This window comes from Epinephelus lanceolatus, chromosome 5 (assembly GCF_041903045.1).
Source record: "Epinephelus lanceolatus isolate andai-2023 chromosome 5, ASM4190304v1, whole genome shotgun sequence".
NCBI classification, from domain to species: domain Eukaryota; kingdom Metazoa; phylum Chordata; class Actinopteri; order Perciformes; family Serranidae; genus Epinephelus; species Epinephelus lanceolatus.
In genome coordinates, this window is record NC_135738.1 from 28,021,673 (window position 1) to 28,041,335 (window position 19,663).

The window sequence follows — 19,663 nt, forward strand, 5'->3', positions numbered from 1 at the left end:
TTTTACCCTGGACATCCACACCCCACCTGCAGTGGTTCTATGCCCCCCTAGCGTGGCATGCCCCACTGTTTGAAAACAACTACCTTTACCCCAAGCAGTTACCTCTGTGATGCCCAACCATAATTCATCCTGTGCCCTAACCCCAGCTGTGGAGGGCAATGGTCTGGGAAACACTGTCTGAATAAGAAAGTGTCTTCAACACTTGAATGGCAAACAAAATAATGTTGTTATTACACTTTTGGTTTTGCGCAGATTAGAGAAGCAAGATATAATATGTAAATAGGTGAGCATTAGAGGTGCTAGTAGGCAGAATTTGTTACATCTGGACAGATCCAGGCTATATGTTTCATCCTACTGTCAGTTTCAGCTCAGCTAATAATCTGCTGGCTTCAGCTTCATATTTGCCATATTGACATGAGCGTGGTATCGATCTTCGCATCTATTTCTCTGCAAGAAAAGGAAGGGAATAGCGTATTTCCCAAAAGTGCAAACCTATGTCAAACCTTTAAAGAGCTGATGTGAGTTTAATGGTGATGTGAGAAGAAAGAAACAGAGACGATATTAGTAGATTAAAAGTCTGAGCGTCTGCTCTGACTGACCTTGGTGATTCCCTGGAGGAAAGCCTCCTTGGCCAGCTTGGCAGGGCCGTCCAGTGACTTGCCATCGTCCTCTGGGCCCCAGCTGGCACTATAAATGTGGATGTGCTGCGGGTTGAGGCTCAGGGAGTGAGCCTCCACCACGTCTGTCACCTCCCCATCCAACATGCGAACTCCTGTGAAAGGAACAGGCAATGCAGTGCAGATTAGGTTACCAGACTAGAGATGTGAAAAGTGGCGAGGAGAGAGTGACAGAATGACAGATGGTAAAGAGAAAGTGAGCGTAAGAATTTTAGCTTCAGATGGGTGGGGAGGTGTCAAATCCTGAGGAAAAAAAACAGCGTGAGATGACAAAAAGAGAAAACTTGTCATGAAAAGACTGAAAGAAATCGGTCGAACCGAAAATTCCCATTTTATCTTCTGCCACAAAAACACAAAACAAAACAAAAACAGAAAAACAGGAGAAACAAAAGACTTCACAGGAAAAACCAAAAGACTTCACAGAGTTCCAGTTTTAATGAGTTAGTGTACAAAGCTTTCACCCACAGATGCTGCTTCGATGGATACTACATTATTTTACCATCGCATAAACAAATACCCAGCTGGTTGTTAAACCAAGAAAGGCCGCCTCCTGACCCCAGCAAAACACAAAGAAAGGACAAGTAGACAAAGCTAACAGACTGCAGGAGAGAGAAAGGTGCATATACGCACGGATATAAATGAGCTGAGAGTGTACAGAGCCTGCTGTGTCCACAGGGTAGCACTGAATGTCACCTTTCATCATACCTGAACACAACCCTGTCTGAGCCTTTGAAGTGAGCAGCCTCAGATCACTCCTCGCAACATTAATGGCTGCAGAGAGGCGTAAAAATGAACCACCCTCAAATGAGGTCCATTACTGGGAGAGGAAGACCCAGACCTCAAGAGCCACAGAGCGACTGACGACGTCCACATTAAGACTTCAATAATCTATTCTAGACAACCTGCCTGGCCCTGGAGGCACAAACACATGCCAGAAGGGATGTAGCCAAAGCAGTAATTACTCTGTTGGCGTGGGGATTCAGCGTAACGCAAGTTTGAATATTGAGCAGCCTGAAAAAAAAAACAACAAAAAAAAAACCCCCATACTTAACTGAACTAAGCATGTGTCATAAAGAACAATGTTTGCTTGGTTGATCATTATGCACGGCCTGTATTGCAGTGGTAATGATAATCGCTGTCGTAACAATTCTCATCAACTTCCTGCAGCTCAACGCTTCCTTATTAAGACACTGCTGTGTGAGTTCCCTGCAACCCCTAGCAAGTTAGATGTAGCAGGTAAGACTGCAGCTATGTGTGTGTGTGTGTGTGTGTGTGGGTGTGGGGGGGGGGTATGGGTAAAGTAGGTGGAAGGAAACAGAGTGAGCCAAGTGGGGTCAATTACAGGTTCTAAACACTAAACACTAATCATTGCACAGTAAGGATACACACATGTAGGCTTCTCCCATGAACCTGACTGCTTGCGTGCACACACAATCACGCACACACACACACACACACACACACACCACTGGTATTTGGGAGCAAATCACAGCTGTTTATAAACAATCCACTGACCCCTTGACGTGAACAGATTCACAGAGGAGTAATTTACGAGAACGGGGCCAATGCACGGCACCGTCGGGAGACGAATGGTAATGAAGACAAAGAAGGAGAGTTATGAGTAACATCTGTGAACGGGACTGCTCAGGGCTCGGCAGACTCCGCTGAGTCTTGTTGGCTGCCATCATGTCACTGATAGATTGTTTGGTGACAAAAGTTACTAAGAGCCTCCTTGGAATTCTTTATCAAGTGCGACCATTATTAGGTGACAAAAAAAAACAACCTTTCAGACTAAATTTGCGATCACAGGTTTGATTTAAATGAACCACTTCAAAATAAAACCTTCTCTCTTAATGTATATCCACACATGCTGACAGCTTTATTACTGTTCAAACAACAGCCTATCCTAAGAGTCGTATTTTGACCAGCGTTTTAAGTAGGTGATTTACACGGTGGTGTGAGAAGACGTCCGCTGGGTTGTGAAGTCAGTTTTCTTGGCATCAACATAATGCTAAATTTACGAATCACAAAAGACCCAACAAAACACTTAAAAAATTGAACTTGCTTTTTATCTAATAGGCGGAAGAAAGAATGGAGTTTCAGGCCACCTGCCAAATTAAGGTAGAGTGAGTTATTATATTTGCATAAAAAAAGATTGTCAAAAACTTGAATCTGAAATCTACATGTCTCTGCATTGTTCTAGTAGCCTTAAAAGGGACTTATTATTCTCATTTCCAGAACATGTTTACATGCATTAATGGTCAAAAACACTTCATTTTTTTCCTCATACTGTCTGTGCTGGAACATCTGTATTCACCCTGTGTTTGACACGCTTTTAGCACCTGTCTATTTAAGCCCCCCTCTCAAATAAGCCCAGTCTGCTCTGATTGTTCAGCACTTCCAGGTCTTCTGTATCTCGGCACCTCTGCACCGTCATTGCGGCGAGGAATGACGGTAACCGAGAATAACAAGAATAAAGTCACCAATAAAAGCTTCTAAACACAGCCGGACGTGTTCCAGCAGGAATATGATCTGAAATCAAACAGACATTTAACAACACTGGCAACCAAGATTACATGTTTCCCTGACGCTAGCATGTAGCCACAGTACATTAGCAGAGTACTTGCAGCTGGGGAACAACTGTAATGGAGAATAATGGGACTCTCTACCATGAAAAATCACTAATAAAAGCTTTTTAACACAAACTAATTTGTTCCAGCAGGAATATGATCAGCAACTGAGTTTACATGTTTCCTGGACATTAGCATGTAGCTTAATTTAGCATAGGCTATGCTATGTAAACGCTTGCAGCAGTGTGCCTGGAGCAGATGACAATATAAAGATGTCAGAGAAAAGAAAAAGCATTTGGAAACAGAGTGTTCTGAACACTAGGTAACCTGAGGTTTTTGCACACAGGGACGACTTTTACATATATTAACATAATTTCAAACTCTGGCCATTTTAATATGAGCATCCTTCATTGTAACACTATATACAAGACACAAAAAACAGAAAAGCACAACAGGTCCCCTTTAATAAAGCCCCTGTCATCTCATTTCCAGAGGAAAACCTGCAGAAGGCAGAAGCTTTTCTTCTCAGTATCAACAGATCAGACAATTCCCTGCAAGCTCTTGTCTGTCTCTGCAGCACACTTTCACTCATGCAGCTGAACAACAGGGGGTCAATCAGTGGATAAAAGACAGTCAATGGTCCAGAAAAAAAAGAGAAAAGAAAAACATTAAGGATAACAACTTTAAAATCTATTACTGGGCCTACAACTAAATGTGAAGACAGTCACAGTTCTTTAGGTGAAGAGCTAAATGGAGCCTAGCTGAAACAAATTCACTTCTACGTTAATTAGTTTGAATGTGAACACTACTGTACATATTATTTCTAATTAAAACACTATTAAACTCATTTAAATTAATATTATTTCTAATTAAACACTGTTCCCAATTAAAAACCCCGGTTGTGTGCTTCACTCACCTCCAATTTTAGCATTATAGGCCACACCTACACCACACACACCGTTGTTGGCTGCCGCTGCAACTTCTCCTGCACATCGAGTTCCATGTCTGGGAAGAGACAAAGTCACAAAGGAAGGAGGAAGATTACAAAACCCCCCAACAATTTACACATCAAGCAGGAGCGTCACAATAACTCAACCAAATACTGACAGCGAAAAAAAGCAGCAATTGTTTGTAACTTCCTGAACCAAGCTGGGCCTTTAAACATTACTGTAGCTGAAGTGTTGCTAAAAATACACCACAGTCTAAAGAAAAAGCATAAACCCAGTGGCCCTTTTGTGACTGCGGCAGACTCGTGTCACAGTCGTATAACAATAAGTGCCACAGAGCCTGATACGCCTTACTGTGTGAAAAGGCTATTCATTAGAGCAGTTTTAGAATTCAAGACTTCTTATAACAACGCAGAGAGCGACGACCTTCATGGTGAACATTACTTGCAATTAGAAGTATCGAGGACAAGGTAGATTTCTTTCACACACAGCACAATAAGCACCAACAAGCATTTTCAAGTGTAAAAACTTCACTGCTTGTACCTGTGCTCTATCAAAGTTGGAGTACTGCAATCATGCGCACAAACGAAAAGTGTAGCGCGTGTAGAGCAAGTGAATTTCTCACTTGATGATTAGATGGCAAAAAATGTTTGGCTTTTGTGTTTTTTTCCAACGACTCCCATTTGCATTTTAATGTGTAAAGGCCTTGAAAACATGTTTTTTTAATCAGTGTCTTACAATGAGCGATGGGGACCTTCAATTACACACTATGTTCTGCCACAGTCTGAAGAGTTTGGGTTGTTTAAGAGAGATTTCCATATTTGTGTTTCCATTTTTTAAAAGAAAAAAAAGGTGATGCTCGGTACGTCCGTGCTCCAATCAGGGTTTAGCAACATTTGAATCAGAATCTGATGACAGCTGTGGGGTTGTTTGCCAGCACTGTCAGTCAAATCTGATCAAACACACCTACACAGTCCTGATGAAGCAGATTCGCTGAGGTTTTAAGACGAGTGTTAAACTCTCAATATATACTAACTAGGTACTTTACAGGTCCAGTGTGTAGGATTTAAGGAGATATACTGGCAAATATATGGAATATAATAAAATGTTTTCTTTAGTGTATAATCACCTGAAAATAAGAATTTTTGTTTTTGTTAACTTTAACTTTAACTTAAAATGAGCTGTTTATATCAACAGAGGGAGCGGGCCCCTGTCTATGGAGATCACCATGTTGCATCACCATTTTTCTACAGTAGCCCAGAAGAGACAAACCAAACAATGACTCTTGACAGGGCCATTTGTGTGTTTGCATTGGCCACCATAAGCCCCTTTTACACTGCCAGATTTTCCGCGAATGTTGGGCCGTTTTGCCGGCAAGCTGTGAGTGTTTAGACACACAGAGCCGGATTGTCAAGCTGATACAAATTGCCTAATGTTCTGCCTCGTTGGGTAGTCATATGGGCGGAACCCTTTTATTTTAAAAAGACAGAGGCGACCTTCCACAACGGGAGGGGCTGTTGAAGACTTGTGGGAGGAGCTGTTGATGACACCGCACGTGTGACCCATTGACAGTGGATAAACAGGAAACAGCTGATAGCAGGAATTAGCGAGCAGCTAGTAGCAAGAGGGAAACGCAAACCTGACAGACACTGTAAAGATGAGCAACTGAGGAGACAAGGAATTGTGCGCCCTCCTTGTCCTCGCAAATGAAGAAGCCATTAACCATCAGATGACAGGAACGGTGAAGAACGGGCCGACTTACGAGAGAATTGCCAAAAGACTGACCAGCCGCGGCTTCCCTCCCGCATCACTGTTTACGTTACACGCTGAGCCACACGTTTCATTACTTGCTCACGCCACCCATTGCCCCAAAAAGGCACATTCTGTATACACAAAAGAAGGCATGCGGCATTTTGCCGCACTCCCCGATTTTGTTTTTATACTGCCAATGCCGAACGAAGACTGACTGGGCTTTCCTGCAAATTTGCACAATTCCTGTTTAAAAAGGGCTATAGTTAGCAGCCTTTCCACATCAAGCAGTGTTGGAAAATCACTTACATTTTAACGCAAAACTGCTTTATTCAGCATTTTTACCGGTTTAAATCAGTGGATCAATTTGTTTTGGAAAAGAGGACATCTCTGTTGATAATTCAGTTCCCAGTAAAAACCTCCTGAATCTCTGGTTCAAAATTTAGGTGAGCATACATGAAGCTATCATAGAAAATAGGGGAGCACATATTAGCAGGACAGGGCGGCACATTGATGGAGTGGTTAGCATTGTCGCCTCCTGGATCAAACCCAGGGTGGGGGAGCCCTTCTGTGCGGAGTACGCATGTTCTCTCTGTGTCAGCGTGGGTTTTCTCTGGGTACTCCGGTTTCCTCCCACATTCCAAAGACATGCAGGTTAATTGCCGATTATAAATTGCCCGTAGGTGTGAATGTGAGCGTGAATGGTTGTCTGTCTCTATGTGTCAGCCCTGTGATAGTCTGGCAACCTGTCCAGGGTGTAGCCCGCCACTCTCCCAGTGTCAGCTGGGATAGGCTCCAGACCCCCAGCTGACACTGGGAGTGAAAAATTAGCAGGTGCTTGGCTAACAGGCTGTCTGCTACGTGCCGCACAGAGTAAGAGATAGACTGATTTGTAACATTAACTAACTCTATTCAGTGTTTTTACTAGTTTTAATCACCTGATCTGTTTGTTTTGAGGAGGAAGAACCTCTGCGGAAAATTTGATCCTCTGTAAAAACCTAAGCTGTTTGCAATCTGCGGTTCTTACCGCTAGATACCACTAAATCCCTCTAGATCGTCAACATTGTTCCTTGAACTTTGATTGTTGCTTATTTTGTGGCAAATTTTCAATGTTATCAAAAAATGCTTTGATTGAAAACCAAGAAGAAGAAAATTTTTTCTAGCCAATTTTCTGAAGGACTATACTTCATCACAGCATGTACAGAGTTTGTACCATTGAGTGCAATAGTGAATACTGAGAATATACTGTACTTTCACAATCCTCCTTAAACACAACCACTTCAGAGAGCTCCTCTTTTCACCTCCACTCAATTTCTGGAGAAAAAAACCATATTGGAAATCTTTTCACCTGGTGCACAGCCTACAGGGTTACAGGATCAAGGCACTTCTAATCAAAAGCAACTGAAGTGAAACCTGAGGACAAACACAAAGACCTGTCTGAAACTAACTTTACCTTGACACTGTCCATCCAAATGAGATATGAGACGTTATCAATGTGCATGAATTATTCACCAAGTCTCTCATTAATACCTTCAACCAGTCTTGAGTTTCAGAGAGCAGACAGATTCCCTATAGAGCTTTGTCTTGATGTTTCATACACCAGCACTTCACAAACAAACCCCCCCCCCCCCCCCCCCCCCCCAAAAAAAAATGTGCTTTATCAACCCCAGATTCTGTCTTTCAGAAGACAATGAAAAGCCTGAACTGAAACCTTTCCAGCTTTACATCATTTCAGGCGAAAAAGGAAAGAAAGGTAATCGTTAGTGAAATGGATTTAATTTGTTTCATTGACTTCAGGGATTGAATCAGTGTGATCAGACTGCGAATGGATGAAGCAGAATGAGCGCTTGGCATTTAACACAGGTCATTAAGATTGTCTCCTGATTACAGTGCAGATATCTGATTAGGAGGTGTACAGTTTCACACCCATCTCTGGGACGTGCTGTGTGAATGTTATCAGAACAAAGCTAATTACAGCCGCAGAATTGTTTTGGAAGAGCCGGAAAAAAAATATTACTTCCTTTTTGATCTCCCAACCTCCCCTGATGATGAGGCAGAGGACAAAGTCGTTTCACAGGGTCAGAGCACTGCTACGCCTCCAGCTGGGATCCTGATTAGACTCTGTGTAGCTCTGTGATACATTACCCACCCACTAATTCGCAGTTTTGTTCACTCTAAAACATTTTAGCAGAGGCTTGCTGCTGCCTTCTTTTCTTCCCAAATATCTGTCTCTTTTTTTACTAGCTCAGGATTAACAACGTCAAAGAGCAAAATGCACAACAACAGCAACAACAACAACAACAACAACAACAGAGAAGACGATGAGGAATAAACAGTGTTGCCTCCTAACAAATCATTTCTCACATGACCCGCGCTGTCAACAACTACAAGCATTAAAGTGATTTTTAAACAAGTAATCAACGAGCCTGACAGGTCTTATTTTTCACTGACGGATATGCCCTTACACAAGGACTTTGGCACAACATATGGCAGGGTGTAATACATCACAAATGCAATTAAATTATTATCATTGCTATCAAGAGGTTAAACTACATTGTTTTACTGCTAACTAGCTTGTATAAATGGCAGCAGTTGATGGAGAGTTGACGGCTCCCTCATGAACAATATATGTACTCGGGGGTTAAAATGGGACTTATTACCCAGGGAGGTCATTTTTTAGCAGTGTTTTGCAGCAGCTGCAGTTTTTGTGAAAAATGTGGCTTCAAACATCGTAATGACCTAATGAGCGCGAGGGAATTGTTACAATTCACATGGACCAATCAGTGCGTTTGTGTGATTATCAAAGAAATATCAAGTGTATGAAAAAAGCTCGAGGCGTAGTCTGTTATTCAGCTTCTGGGCATGTTGATCTCTGTACAGCAGGACATCTCTGTCTGCATGTGAAGTGGCAAGCAGACTTTCGAATGAGGATCTATTGTTTAATCAGAGCGCTAAAGAGCCACGGACCTGCCCACTCATTACATGTTAGCTCACCGCTGTGTGCCTGACAATGTCTGACTGACTGGCTCTACAAGCTCGTCTACACAAGTCAATCATGTCATTGTGTGCTGAAACACTACGGAGTGGGTGCTGAATGGTGACTGTCAGTCATTTCACGCCAGAAAGAAAAAAAAAAGAAAAAAAAGAAGTGTACGAGTGACTAGCTTGTAAGTAGTATTCTTTTCCTTCACTACAAAAATATGAGTGAGAAGACTGTTTAATGACAGTGAGAAAGCCGGGCATGGGTGCGACTCAGGGCGGAGCACAATATCACTGACTGCATTTTTATATTTTAATGAGCCTGCTTAACATAAAACATAAAAGCAAAAGTACAAGAGATCTATATTTGAAGACATACAAGACACTAAGTGCTCCCTCTGTAATTTAATGTAGCAGAGGGTCACTGCTTGCACACCAGCCTCCATTTTAATGCTTGGGGATCCAGTGCAGGTTCAAATTTATGGGCTACTTTTCTTGGAGACGATACCTAAATGATACAGAGAACATCAGGTTTGCACTTGTTTGTTTTAGTATAAGGCTCATTTAGATTTAAAAGCAATTTGCATGTCACCGTTTCTCTTGCAGTGCTGTTAATTTTCTGGTGGTGGGATGCTACTGAGTAAACACAGAGGGATAAAAAAAATTCAAATGGGAATAAATTCTTTCACTATCCTTTTAATACACAGTCCGGGGAGTCTGCGACCATCCACACTGGCCAAAAACACACATCGTCAGCACTGTGGCCGGCCAGATGGCTTGCTCTAAAATACTACATGCTTGCAATGTTGCAGCAGGCATTTGCCGTTGAATTGCGCTGCAAATAGCAGCTTCAAAAATGTCAACTCTGACTTTTGTTTAAAAACAAACAAAAAAGCTTGGCTCGGAGCTTTGTCTTTTGAAACAAAGATGTTTGTGTGTGTCTGGGAAATAAAATTTAGCCTTTTTTTAATGTCTGATTAGTGATGCTGTGATTCAACCAACCAGTCACAGCTCAATCTGAAAACAAAGCGGTGCGTTATCGTTAAAATTCAAATTAAAAAAACACCACGGTTAATATTTGATGTGATGTCTGCAATGCCTTTAGCTGTAACTTCCGGCATGCACAGGTTTGTTTCATCCAGAGCATCATAAAAAAACAGGCTTTTGTGCTCCAGACAGCACATATCCTCACACCAAGGAGCTGTGGCCATGGATGTGATGCCAGGCAGGGGATTCAGCTAGGATGGGCAGAGCCAACACAGAGCCAGAGGCCTGGGAAGACGAATATAGAGAGGCTGTATATACCAAGATGCAGCTGTTTTGAATACTATACACATGTGTGTGTGTGTATGTGTGCAAATGAGTGATTGGCCTGGATTGAATTCAGCTAAACCAGCCAGACAGCTTAATATATCCAGGGAGGCTCAGACGTTCCAGAGCACACAAAAGAGTTTGAGGCGAAGCCACAATTCTATCTGTCAAATATCCATGAAATGAAATGATTTCCGAGACACTTTACTGAATGCCTCCATTCTATATCCATTTAAAATAATATTGGTAGTGGTGTCAGATGCAACGACTCCTGGGGTCACACGTTAAGTGTAGTTTGAAAAGTGAAAGTTTACACGAGAGATGTGAGGGAAAACAACAAAACACTTTAAAAAACAGTGCGGCCTCATCTCGGAGAAATACAATCACGGTAAATAAATCATTAGCGCGCGCGAGCTGGAGGACGGCAATAGCTCCGCGCTTTGTCCACAAGACAAGCTGTGGAGAAAGGACCCAACAAAGCTTACAGATAAAAGGCCTCTGAACTAGAGAGGCTCTATTCACAGCCAATGTGACCTCCCTTATCTTATCAGAGGGAGCAAAGGGACAGAATGAGGTAATGCTTTTATCTTTCCTCCTCAGGACAAGGCACCATATTTGGTCAAGTCATTGCCCCGCCATTTACTGGAGAATGTAGACAAGTCACCCAACACAATCTGTCCAGACATGATGCTATGTAACAACAGAGATGATATACTGTACAGAACAGTTTATTAGTGTGCAGTCTGCAGACACACCAAGCAACTACAGTATATACTGTACACTGCATCATCTTATTGAAGGTTACACTTAACCCGAATTCTGACCTAATACTAAAGTCACCCTTAAAGGAACACTTTACCCGCAGAATGACCATTTGTGTATCAATTACTCACCATGCGTTACTTTAAATTTGTGAAGAAAACTTTTCTTTCCCTGCATGCCTGCACAGTAAACCAAGAATGAAGAATGTTCACCTTTTTGGATTCTTCGTTCACCGTGGAGATACTAATGTTGTGAGCAGCTTGACACAATATGACATTACACTTAAATACAGACAATAAACAGAGTATATTGGTCCTCTGCAAGGTTATTTAGGGTGAATTAAGAAGATTAGAAATGTGTCATGAGACATTCAGTTATTCTCACATCTGCCAATGATTACTGAATTCATTAATCTTTATTTTTTATTTACTTTTTTCAGATTTAAGTATTGTTAATTGTCTTTTACTCAGTTTGTCTCAGCACTGTCTTGTGTCTAATTATGCAACTGTATACAACCTCTTAAGTCCATGTACCTTATTTCTACAGATCTATATTGCCATATGATGTATCCCATTTGATGCTGCTGTTTTTTCTGTTTTAAAAAAAAAAAAAAAACAGTAGAAATGACTGGATATATAGTTAATGCAAAGGATAAACAGGCGTACTGCTGTAGATACATGCGGCATAGGTTTTGATTTTTCAGATCAGTGTCAGATTTCACTGGTCAATTTCTCCACGGCAGCACGAGACGGATGTTTTGTAATAAACATGCTTTAATTATATCCCCCACAATAACTGTGTTTACATTCCTTCATTCACTTTGTGATGTGAGAGATGATGGGAAGGTTTCGCCTCGTCTCATTACTGAATATAAGACTATTTCCGAGCAGTCGCAATATTTACGTTCTTTCACTCACTGTGACAGAGAGCTGGGTGTTTGAAAAGGAGCAGATAACGCAGTCTTTCTTCACATTTCTCATTTTGTCCTTACTCACAACAATCTGTCCCAGTGTCACAAACGTGGAAGAACAACACAAGCAAACCTTGACGAGCAATCACAGCTCTTTCTGCCTCCATGTGGTATCTCTGCAGGCGCAGCAACCCCCGTTGTGTAGTTAAATTTTTAAAAGGTTCATGTCAGATATGGTATAGCTTTCACTGTAGCTACATGCTTAACCTCTAGACACAAAGCTATAAATCTATCTTAAAGGGTTGCTCCAGTGATTTAGTATTGCTTTTCCATGAAGTCAGGAAGCTCACAAGAGACGGATAAAAAGAAAAGTCAAAATCAAACAGCAGATGCTGAAGCAACCTTACTTTTACTCCCTATTGTGGGTAAAACTCCCAACACCTACCTTTCCCATAATGCAACCTGACAGCCTCTTTCATTAGACTCTCCCTGCCTCCAAAATGCCCACTTCTTTCAAACTCCAAACCTCCGGTTTAATACGCAAGATCTCTATTAAAAAGTTTCACTTTTTGAAAGCTCCTCTAGAGCCATAAAAACTTTTCTAACAGGCTGAGTAGCGCTTGCGATGAATTAACTGATAACGTTAGTGGAGTGCCCCCTAAATGAGCGGGCCCAAATGATTCACCAAAATTCTCACGTTCTGCAGGAATTACTGGGTGCTGATGAGCGAGAAAGGCACATTATTTCTCCATGCTGACACGGCATACTTTCACATACAGCACCTGAAACAGAAAGACTACATTCAAGCACTGAGCATTTTTGTGTACAGATGGTAAACAAATATGATGACACACACATACTCATGTACTGTTTGGCTTGTGTTGTATAGAGCATGTGTGTTAAATTTGCATCACCAAGTGTGACTGATGTCTAACCCATGCTCGGCTTAACGGTAGGATCTGAGTCTTGGCATGGCTCTGTTGGTTTATATCTGTTTTTAGAGGGACTCAATTGGGTCCGTTCATTGGAGCTGCCAAACGGATTAGGCTATTTTCAGCTCAGCTCGGCTGAGCTGTGGCCTCAGGCAGGTTTGTTCAAATGGTTACACTGGAGTGTGAAGTGGAGAGCTCTTCATTGTGTGGTCAAACACAGAGGTGCTGTCTCCAGACTTGTACTGAAGATAATCAGTTTGTTAAAAATTCAGATTTTAATGCCTTGGGTTTGAGAAAACATTACATTACGGTGGAAACAGACATCTTTCCCTCACTGGGGTTTCAAAGTGGCATTAATGTTTGTGCTGCTGTTGCAAAGACAACCGGATTGCTCTCCATTTTCCCCACAGCCTAGTGACTACCACAGTTTCCACAGTTACTTTGGCTGTTCCACCGTCTGCCTTTTCAGCTACTGGGCAAAGGAAATAAAATGAATGTACATTAGCTGCTGTTGCATGGACAATAATTCTTCAATCTGATTGAAATTAATTTGGTTAGAGATTCCAACTGAACAGTTTCCGGGGACACTAAATAAAGTGATCTGATAAAATGTGTTTACATGCCCCAAGCCTTTATTAAGAATGTGCCTTGTGAAAAATGGTTCTGCCCGCTGTGAAGCATCTAATCAGTCAGAAACATAAAAGAAGAAGAATATAATTTTTCCCCAAACTTACTGAGTAAATTCAATTTATTCAACACAAAATATAGAAGGAGAGAAAGTGGTTGCACCTATTAATACTATTTAGTAGACAGTAATAGTCAGTGTAACCTAGGTTATTTTCTGTATCTACAAATAACAGATATCACCTAAACACCTCATATGCAGACTTTCAGTGCAGGATACAATTTACTGATGTTCCCTAAATGTGTCTTATGTCCAGTGACTCCACATTGCAGCCTGTAACAACAACATTACATAGGGTACTGTTTCAAAATCAAAGAGCATTCACATAAGAACGCAGCACCAGCAGAGTGAGGCACGTAAAGCATCTGTTGCGGCATGTCGTGTGCAAGGTACATCCCCAAACGTTACACCTACATGGGGCAAACACTTGCAGACAGAATTATTCCAACCAGAGAGAAACAACTGCACTGAGCATTTACATGCTAATATTTTCCTACTGAACAGATTATCAGAGGTTTACACCACCACTCTCAACCTGAATGAAAATTCCTTCTGATTGGGCTGGACCTCACCAGTCTCTTCAGATTGAGGGGGCAACATGAGGCATTTTTATTGTGATTGGGCTATTAGTCTGATTATTAGTGGAATATTAGGGTCCGTGTAAACATACCTATTGATACTCTTTGGTAACTGGGGTAATGGTACTGATAGCCACTGTACCAGGAGTAAACAAAAGCCCTGTCCTCCTATTTTGGTCGCACAATGGTTCCTAGGAGATCGTACCTGGTAGCAGACAGAATCGCATAGTGAAAGTGAGGCATATAGGGAAGCAATCTAAACATCAATGGTGGTCAGTAAACTCTGCAATCAACATTTACTTCACAATAGTAGGTTAAAGCAAAAAACCTTTCTGTTTTCACTTTAATTTTAATTCCTGGCTACTTACACTAACAATTCCCTGTCTTACAATACAATGGGCAGAAAGCAGGCACAGACTTTGGGAAGGCTGTCAGTCCAATATAGATTGACGCAGTGACTGTGACGGACATTTGTGCCTATAGGCGATTTAGAATCTCCAATCCATCTCCCTCGCATATATCCTTATGTGGGAGGAATCTCATGTGGACGTGGAGGGAAAGAATCTAACTCTAAAAAAGATGGGGGCCAGAAATCGAAATGTATTTTCTTTTACTGTGAGGCAACAGCTGTGCTACTCTCTGAATAAAATTCATTACTGTGCTATATTGAGCACTATGGTAGGAGTGGAAATAAACAATTTTAATGGGACCATTGTGGATAAAATGACCATTGCCCAATGATGAGGTATCTGAAAAGGACATAAATGAAAACAAGGAGATGCAGAGACTCTGCGTGGGCTACTGAAAACAAACTAGATACAGTGTGTCAATCAATAAAGCATGTTTAAATTATCCTAACTGGGTGGAAAGCAATCAACGTAACCTACTGGGGAAAAAATACAAATTGCTTGACATCGCTTATCGTGTCTAAAGTGGACTATTTTCACACAGATCCAACTGCTTTAATATCCCATTCAACAGAATCCAGTCAACTGAGCAGGGTGATATTGACTGGCTCCAGGTGTCAGACTGCAACCTCCAATCACCATCGGCTCTAACTTGTCAAAATATTAACAAAACCACAGCTTTCAATCACACCGTCCTTTTCTTAGGCACAAATAATAGCGGGAGAGCCGACAGAAAGCCGGAGGAATCGGGTTGAAGAGTGAGATCCCTGCCAACATCACCTCCAAAAAAGTCTGCCTGGCTGAGTGGAAAATAAACAAGCCGTCCCCGGCAGAGTAAACAAGACGGGGGGAAGCAGAGTTACATTATTCAGGCTTGACAAAGGGTGGCAGCTTTGTAAACAATAATTGATAAACTCAGTGTAAACAGTGGAGGGCATTTATCTACAGCAAGTGATGGCCAGAGTAAATAGAGAAAATATTTTTGTGTGCACAGGTTCCCTACTCTTCTCTTGTTTTGTTTTTTTTTGTTTCATTGTTCTTTCTCCATTCACACTGCCAACAGACCACTTTAGAGTCTGAGAAAACTTTTGTCAAACTGTCAAAGCTCAGAATGACTAATGAAGTCTCATAATAGGGTTTACACAAGTTTCCTTTACACCTCTTTACTTACTGAAAGCAGTGTTTACTTGTTTATCTGCTGGGTAGAATACATTTTTTATATACAATGGTGGATTGAGAAACAACTGCCTCAATTCAGTAGCACAAATACTGCACAGACTGCAGTTTGTCTCTTTAAAAATGTCTCCAAGGACAAACTATATCTTTTATGTCAAAAAACACACTTGACGTAAGAGCATAAATACGGATGCTTGAGGAATGTCAATTCAACACAATGTTGTGTTCTAAGATGTGTCAGCGGCAAAGTCAACGTGACACGGTGCTACCCGCTGTGTCAAACACTGTAACAGAGGCGCTAAAGGAGACAACGCAGGAGGAAGCTGTCCTCTTTGATTTGTGCTCTCCTTCAGTCTGATTTGTCCTGTATTGCACCCTTGACGACGCAGGTTTATTACCGCTATACAGCCATAGATATGCATGCGGCGTGTGAACAGCAGGGCTGTGGATTTGCAGAGCGCAGGACGGGCATTTTCATTGGCATTCATGTACTTAAATAGGGAACGTCTCAGGCCTTAGAAGCCACTTGTCTGCCAGCGGTTTGGCCAAGGACACAGCGCCCGCATATAGTATTTAACCCCACTGCCATTTTCTCTTGCAGCCTGAATTCAAAGTGGATTGAGACTTATTTTCTGTCAACTAAGTACACAAAATTCTGCACAGTGACACATTTAAAATGTTGTGTTTATGGCTAAGCACATAAACCTTTAACCTCCACAGTCCGTGGCTGTCACATTTTGATTTAAGCAATATAGTTGCCTAAGTAAGATGAAAAATCATGAATAAATGTCTTATCAGCAGGAAATCACTGATAAATGTTAAAAATCGCCAAAAAGATTATTTTGCCAAGTACAGTTTTTGTAATAATTTGTCAATACTTCTAACGTTTATATGTCTTATTGATGAAAATCTCATGCATGGAAAGAATTTTGCTGCTTATGAAGGCACACTGTGATAATGGTAATTCTCATTGTTGGAGGAGTTGTTGCTGTCAAGCTGCGAACCACTATCATATTTTCTGGGAATGCTAAAACATGCAAAATTACTGGAAAGAAATACCACAGGCGATACAGCCCATCTCTGACACACATACATATATATACACTCCATTTAGCCACATATTTAGGCTATATTCCCCGGGAAGCAAAACGTATTGACAGATATTGAATGTGTATATCGCTAGCAGGAGGGAAAACGGCTCAAACCAGAAGATGGATGATGCATTTTGGACCAACTATAAATAACTGGATAGATGCGACAATAGGAGATTTACATGATGGAAAAAATTACTTACTGTTTAAACTTAAAGATGGACATCTTCATATAACACTGGGAAAAATGGTGCAATATATCAAACCTTTGAGATGACCTGATTTTGTCAGGAGAATAAATTGAACTCGCTTAACTTTTAATCTATTTTTTTCTTCTTACCGAATCTTCTTCTGTGTCCAAATATCTCACGGTAATGTGTAAGATTATGTGAAGCCAAACTGCTCCATGCATTTCTATTTATTTTATTCTATTTTTACCTTCTGGATGTGTGTAGTTATGTTATGGCTCTTTTTTCATGACCAACCCTACCAAAGGAAATTAGATTATGAGTCAATCTAAATGAAAACAAGGTTGAGAGATTATATTATTGGCATAAGATTCTTTTTTCTTCCTTTTTATTGCTCTAAAAATAGCTGTTTTTACGTTCTTAATAAAAAAGTCCCCCAGCATAAGTCAGCAGCTAGTCTATCTCCCTGCTTTTGCAGGGGCCGCCTGCTCAACCTTGACTAATGTTTTGAGAAATCAAGAATCTAATGAAATTAAATAATGAAAAATATGAGTCCCTTGAGCACAACTGATGCAGGTACATTTGCCATTTTTTTCCTACCCAGCGCACTTCTGCTGAAGAAGCACTTTCATGGTCAGAGAAACAAATAGCCACACACCACCAAGGACAAAGCAGTTTGAGAGGGAGAGCAGCGTGCGAACACTTCTCTTGGTCTTTCTCAATGCCATCCACCAGATGAGCCACCGCATGTCTTTCCTTTATCTTTCCAGCCTTGAGTTTGAGCCACTTTAGTATTCTGGTGCTGATGGGTTGGTTTGGACCGAAGGGCACACGCAGCTGTGTAGCATGCCAATCATTTTCCAATAACGGCTGTCACTACACAATCTTGCGGTGCAGGCATGTGGATCTCAATTAATGGACCCCTGTGAAAAGTTCCCTACAGGAGCTAATAGCTCTCCGCGGGGAACTTAGAGGGACGGGGACACTGTAACAACCTGAAAGAGACAAATTTAAATCACTACACCAAAGAGCTCACCAAATTAGAATAAGTCAACTGAAAATCTGCACAGTGGTGAGCCGCTCTGATGTGGAATGAATACGATCAGATGTTAATATAGTGGCACTTCTAGAGCACGGGAGGATAATCAAGTCTATCATCTTTTTACCCAGTCTGGATTGCGAGGATTGCTTATTTTAATGATTCAAAATATTTAAGGTTTTATTTGATTGACTTATAAAGGTCCGCAAATTAAAAAATGTTTAAGTATTATGGATTATATTGTTTAGATCAGTGATAAGATTGTGTTGTATTTATTTAAAGACCCACTGACACAATAGTTAGGGGGGTCTTTAGCTTCTGTACTCGGACAGACTCCCCAGTGAAACAGTATATTTGACGGTGTACAGTTACAAGAGGGACTCCAATTAAATCCTTCACATTTGGTTAGCCAGCTAAAAAGTGGGCAGGCGAAGAGTTTAGCGTGATACAGAGCACAGCTGAGTCTGCCGCTGACCAGACTGTTGGCTTCACACACACGCCTCCCTCGGCACTGGATCAGGAGGGGGACGAGGGAGAAAATTATGAAAACAAATTGAAAAATAACATTAGACTTCCACATTGATTTGGACACGAAAACAAAGGTTTTGCCAACTGCTATACAAACACAGATCTCCTCCTATCTTTCTTCATATTGCTGTTAGCTATTACAACCCACAAATGGTGTGGTTTTATATGACTGGTGTGGCTATCGAGTGACTCAAAGTCTCATTTGATTGGATAAACTTTTGTAAATGCCCTCGGAGGGCAGGATGAGTCATTTAACATTTGAAACACAGGGTTTCTGTCAGAGTAAATACATTCTGATACTGATTAATTGACATTATGTTTGACCTTTAACAAGAAACAAATGATCAATTAACACAGGGATACAGAATCGACACTGGGAAAATGAATCTTTCATTTAATGTGGACTTTAAATCTGCCAGAAAATGGATAGAGGATAAATACTTTCTGAAGATATTAAAAAACTATAGGATATTAGTCACTACGAGGAGTTTGATGATTTAATATCATGGCTATAAATCTGAGCAAAATCATGTTATAATCATGAAAATGAACAAAATTTGGTCATGAAACCTGTTTTTTTCTCAGACATGTTCAAAGAGTCTGGTCACATGCATTGATACATACAGAAATATCTATGTATTATTTTCACGGTACTGCACAGCCCTCTTGTCACTGGTTGAGTTTTTTAGAAATATATAGTGTTCTACTGTAATGACAGCCTGCAGACAGGAGGTGAAATCAATCCTGCTATCCTCTGCTCTCACCTTCACCCTCTACGTCCACATCACACTGACATAATGGAGGAAAAGTGGAGGAAAAGTGTAGAAAAAAAGACAAACATTGACATGATGAAGCACAAACGGATTACCTGCTTGGCCTTCCTTCAACTTCGCCTGCATCCCCTTCAACACTATCTGCCAAAGCTGCCCACTCAAGACTACAGAGCATTTCCAAGCATAAACACAGAGATGAGAATTCAAAAATCAGCCTTGCGTGTCATCAGTACAAATGAACTTGCCTTCGTGGCGATGGAAAACGCCCGCCTCCGACTCTCCTTTGCTTTTTGTTGTCCTATGAATATATTCATATAATCTCATTGTGAGGGTGTTGTGAGCATTACTCACTGTCGGCCTG

The 19,663-nt window shown here is 41.1% G+C and overlaps 1 protein-coding gene across 2 annotated transcripts in view; it reads right to left on the minus strand.

Annotated features, from left to right (window-relative positions):
- Positions 1-19,663, minus strand: part of furinb (furin (paired basic amino acid cleaving enzyme) b) — a 102,485-nt gene that overhangs the window by 21,635 nt on the left and 61,187 nt on the right. For both annotated transcript variants that reach the window (XM_033635845.2, XM_078168013.1), the window contains 2 exons: positions 4,164-4,252; positions 600-772 (listed from right to left, as the gene is read on the minus strand). In XM_033635845.2, the coding sequence (XP_033491736.2) occupies positions 600-772; positions 4,164-4,252 (262 nt within the window). The remainder of the gene's footprint in view (positions 1-599; positions 773-4,163; positions 4,253-19,663) is intronic.